General features: G+C 51.3%; 1 protein-coding gene across 1 annotated transcript; it reads left to right on the forward strand.

Annotated features, from left to right (window-relative positions):
- Positions 1-1,399: 1,399 nt before the first annotated feature.
- Positions 1,400-3,546, forward strand: ANOM_011857 (uncharacterized protein; the record flags this gene model as incomplete). Its single annotated transcript, XM_015557112.1, has 2 exons — positions 1,400-1,903; positions 1,963-3,546. 2 exons carry the CDS (start codon positions 1,400-1,402, stop codon positions 3,544-3,546), a joined length of 2,088 nt encoding a protein of 695 aa, XP_015400818.1.
- Positions 3,547-3,570: the final 24 nt, after the last annotated feature.

A 3,570-nucleotide genomic window follows, 5' to 3' on the forward strand; every position in this document is an offset into this window, starting at 1 on the left:
TTTTTTTTAAAAAAAAAAAGAAAAAGAAAAAAACAAAGCAAAACAGAATCGAGGTGAAACTTACAGACGACAAAAAGTACGAGGTTTTGGATGGATGACTCCATCCATGATTGCTTTTCCGATCGATCGTTGGTAGGGATCAATGTTCCAGAAGGAGAAAGAGAAGACTTTACTACTAGTAGTGACCTAGTATCATCATAAGTCAATCCTGGTATGTATTCTATTCTGTAACGGAGGTCACTATTAATTTAGGAGGTGCCCGTGACTCTAGAGTACGTTTGAAAATACCCGCTGCCTCGCCATCCGTACGGTAGTTGGGGCGGGCCTTCCGTCCCATACGGTACGCCCTTCTCCGTACTAGTGGTGGTACTATTATTTTCCCCTTCCTATTATTATTCGTCCTTTCTTTCCCTTCTGATTCTTTCTCCTGGGACAGTCAAGTTATGGAGGCCTTTTGGTACGTACGATACAAACACGGATTTCTCTCTTGATACAAGCATTTCGTCTCCGGCATTCTGACCCTGACTCGCCACACGATTTTTCCTCTGCCTTGTCCTTTTTCTCTTCCTTTCCCGAAAGGTAGGTATGGATGTACTTGAAGTCCGCATGATGGGTGGCCGACAACCTCCGGGAACCGCATCGAACGACCTATAATACTGAAGTTTATTGACATTCTTTTCTTGGTTCTATGACGGGGCGACTTGGTTAGGTCCTTCTTACAGGGTATAGTAAACGGTAGTAACCGGAGGACTGTAGGTGTATATACGACCCAAGTGGTAAAATAAATTAATCAATCAAACCGTGAAGATGATTCGTATTATACACCCGGACCCAAATTGGATTAAACATCCTGCGGGCCTGACAACTCCTTGGCCCAGAAAAGGTACCCTGAATAATACCATACCGCCTCTCCCCACTCAACTACTCACTTCTGGCTCTCTCCGCTCTAGGGCCGCCTTACGCTCTCATCCTGCTTGCTTTGGCATCATCTCATCTCAGCTTTCCCTCTCTCCCTCTCTCCTCTTTTTTTTTCTCTCTCCCCACCCCTTCCCCTCTCTGTCCTCCACTTCCCTCCCCTCTGAGATCCAACTCCCAAGGCCAACCCTTCTGCCATGGGTTTTGGTTACTCAAGAGTTTCGTTTGCTATTCCATATGCAAACTCCCTTTCAAACTCTCCTCGATCCTCCATTGCTTGATCTATGGCGTGTTGTTCTGACTCGTCCTCCCGTGTATTCGGCCGCTGACCTGCAGCTCTCACGCTGCTACCCGTCTTTCACCCGGACGTCCTCTACCTGGCCCTCCTCTCAATTCCTCTTCTCCCTTCGATTTTCGATCGTATCCTCTCCTCCGTTCTCTCGTTTCGGTGCCATTCCCTCCTCCACGACTTTCCCGCGACCTCATGCCGGCTCTTGAGGTGCCAGTGTCCGGGTTGTCTCTACACAGAGACAACCCCGGGAGCGATTCAACGGTTAAACCAACGCAGATCATGCGGCTAAACCTAGCTCAGAGCACCCTCGACGAACTGATCCAAACGCTACGGGACGACCAAACAGCTAGGGTCCGTTTAGGGAAACATCCCACTCTCTACTACGGATCCAAATCGCAACCGTTTCACTCTCATCCCGAGACTCACCGGTCCGAGATCTATAGCCGCAGCTCCAATGACAAAGAAAACTTATATTTTACTGGTGTCCTGAGCCATAGCTTGGAGGTTCAGAAAGCAAAAGAGGCTACTGCGGCCACAGACCAAGCATTGGCCAACCTCGAACAGAGTCTGAACGCCTTTGAGAGGGGGAAGGAATCGAAGAAGACCCATATAATTACTAGCATTGATGAGGTGAGGGCTCTTCGAGCAGGCGACAAAAGGCAGGCCGCTCTTTTAGCTCGGAAGTCCTCGAGTAAGGTGGAATTGGAAAAGGACCGGTTGCTGAAAAATGCAACCAATCGCTCGTTGTCGTCCAGCCCGGCTCTGGGTGTCTCTCGGTCTCCTACTTCTGTACCTCCCCTCACTCCTACCTCAGCACCGCTTCCCAAACCAAAGATCGCGTTCGCCTCGACGCTCTTAAGGTTCCCTTCATTCACCTTCTCGCCGTCCGTGCCGTATCTGCCAAGTTCCTTGCTCGCCAGACTCGCTCGTCCATCGAAGACTGTACGGCTTTGGCTCGGAAATACGGTGCCGAGAACCGAATCAACCCGGAGAAGTTCGATCTCAAGGACAAAGCCTACAGAGAGTTGGATGTATGGAATTTTCCTTATCCGTCCCAGGAAGAGCGACAGGAAGCCATTGAGAATGCTATCTCGGCATTTGATCGCATGCGGATCTCCCGCACCGACAAGCTATGGCAGATGCTTCTTCCAAAGGAGGAGCGAGGGAAGGGGAAGTGTCTGTCACGGCTGAACTTGCGCACCGGCCCTGTTAAGAAGCCACTGACTCCTCGGATACAAGTACAAAACCCCGACGAGAGCGGCAAAGACGGCGACACGACTGGACCGGAAACCGATAGGGTCAATGGAAATGGCTTGACCCCCAAGACACAGCCCACATCAGCTCCCCGGTCTGGTGCCAACGCACAAAAGAAGCGAGTCGGCAACTCTGTAACGAAGCAATTTACTGCGAAGGGAAAGAATACGACAAACAGTACCCTGACTGGGCGTGTCACTAAAAAGCCGGAACGGAAGCCAGTCCCCAAGCCGGATGGGAAGTTTAAATCAGCAGAATACGTTCATGATTCAGATGAAGATGACACAGACATACCAGATGCATCGGCATCGGAACAGCCTCGTCCAGAGAAAACTAAGCTACAGCCTAAAGTGCCACCCAAACAGGCCGAGTCTTCTCCTCGAGAGTCCCCCCATGTGCCGACACCCAAGGTAGACCAGTCAGAGCGCGCCCCATCCAAAGCCGAATCGTCGCCCCCAAATCCTCCAAAACCTACTACCTCATCAAAGAGGCCACCATCCTCCCGCCCTCCGGCCCAGAAATCTCCTCAGAAGCCGTCGCCTCTTGGCTCATCCCCCCCGACCAATGCTTCTGACCTACAGAGTCGCAGTCGTTCTTCGAGTCAGAACAATTCCTCCAGTTCTTCCTCATCGCCTTTGATTACTCAAATATCCAAACCAAACAAAGCTACGGGTGCCTCCAATGTTAAGAAGCAGGTGAAAACCAATGGCATGGCCAAGGCAACTCCGGCGCTCAACCCCCTCAAGCGTAAGGCGGAACTCGACCGCCCTTCTGCAACTCCCGCCCAGGGACGTACAACAGGGGATTTGGAGCACAAGCGACGACGGGCGGTTAGCACATCGAGTGGTAGCACCGGAAGTGCTTCACCACCCCTTAGTCGGGAGATTCTTCTCCAGCAGCTGCGAGAGAAATCGCAGCGCTTTAAACACTACTATGCCAAGTACCGCACACTGCACGATACAATGGCAGCCCATTCAGATCCACCGAGGGCGGAGCTGGAGAAGTTACGGCGACAGCACTTTCGACTACAGCAGATGAAAGAGGAAATCTGGGATGAAGACCGGCGGCTTCGCGAAGGGCTCTGAACGACTACTACATACGAGAAAAAA

Source organism: Aspergillus nomiae (genome assembly GCF_001204775.2).
Source record: "Aspergillus nomiae NRRL 13137 chromosome Unknown contig00829, whole genome shotgun sequence".
Lineage (NCBI taxonomy): Eukaryota > Fungi > Ascomycota > Eurotiomycetes > Eurotiales > Aspergillaceae > Aspergillus > Aspergillus nomiae.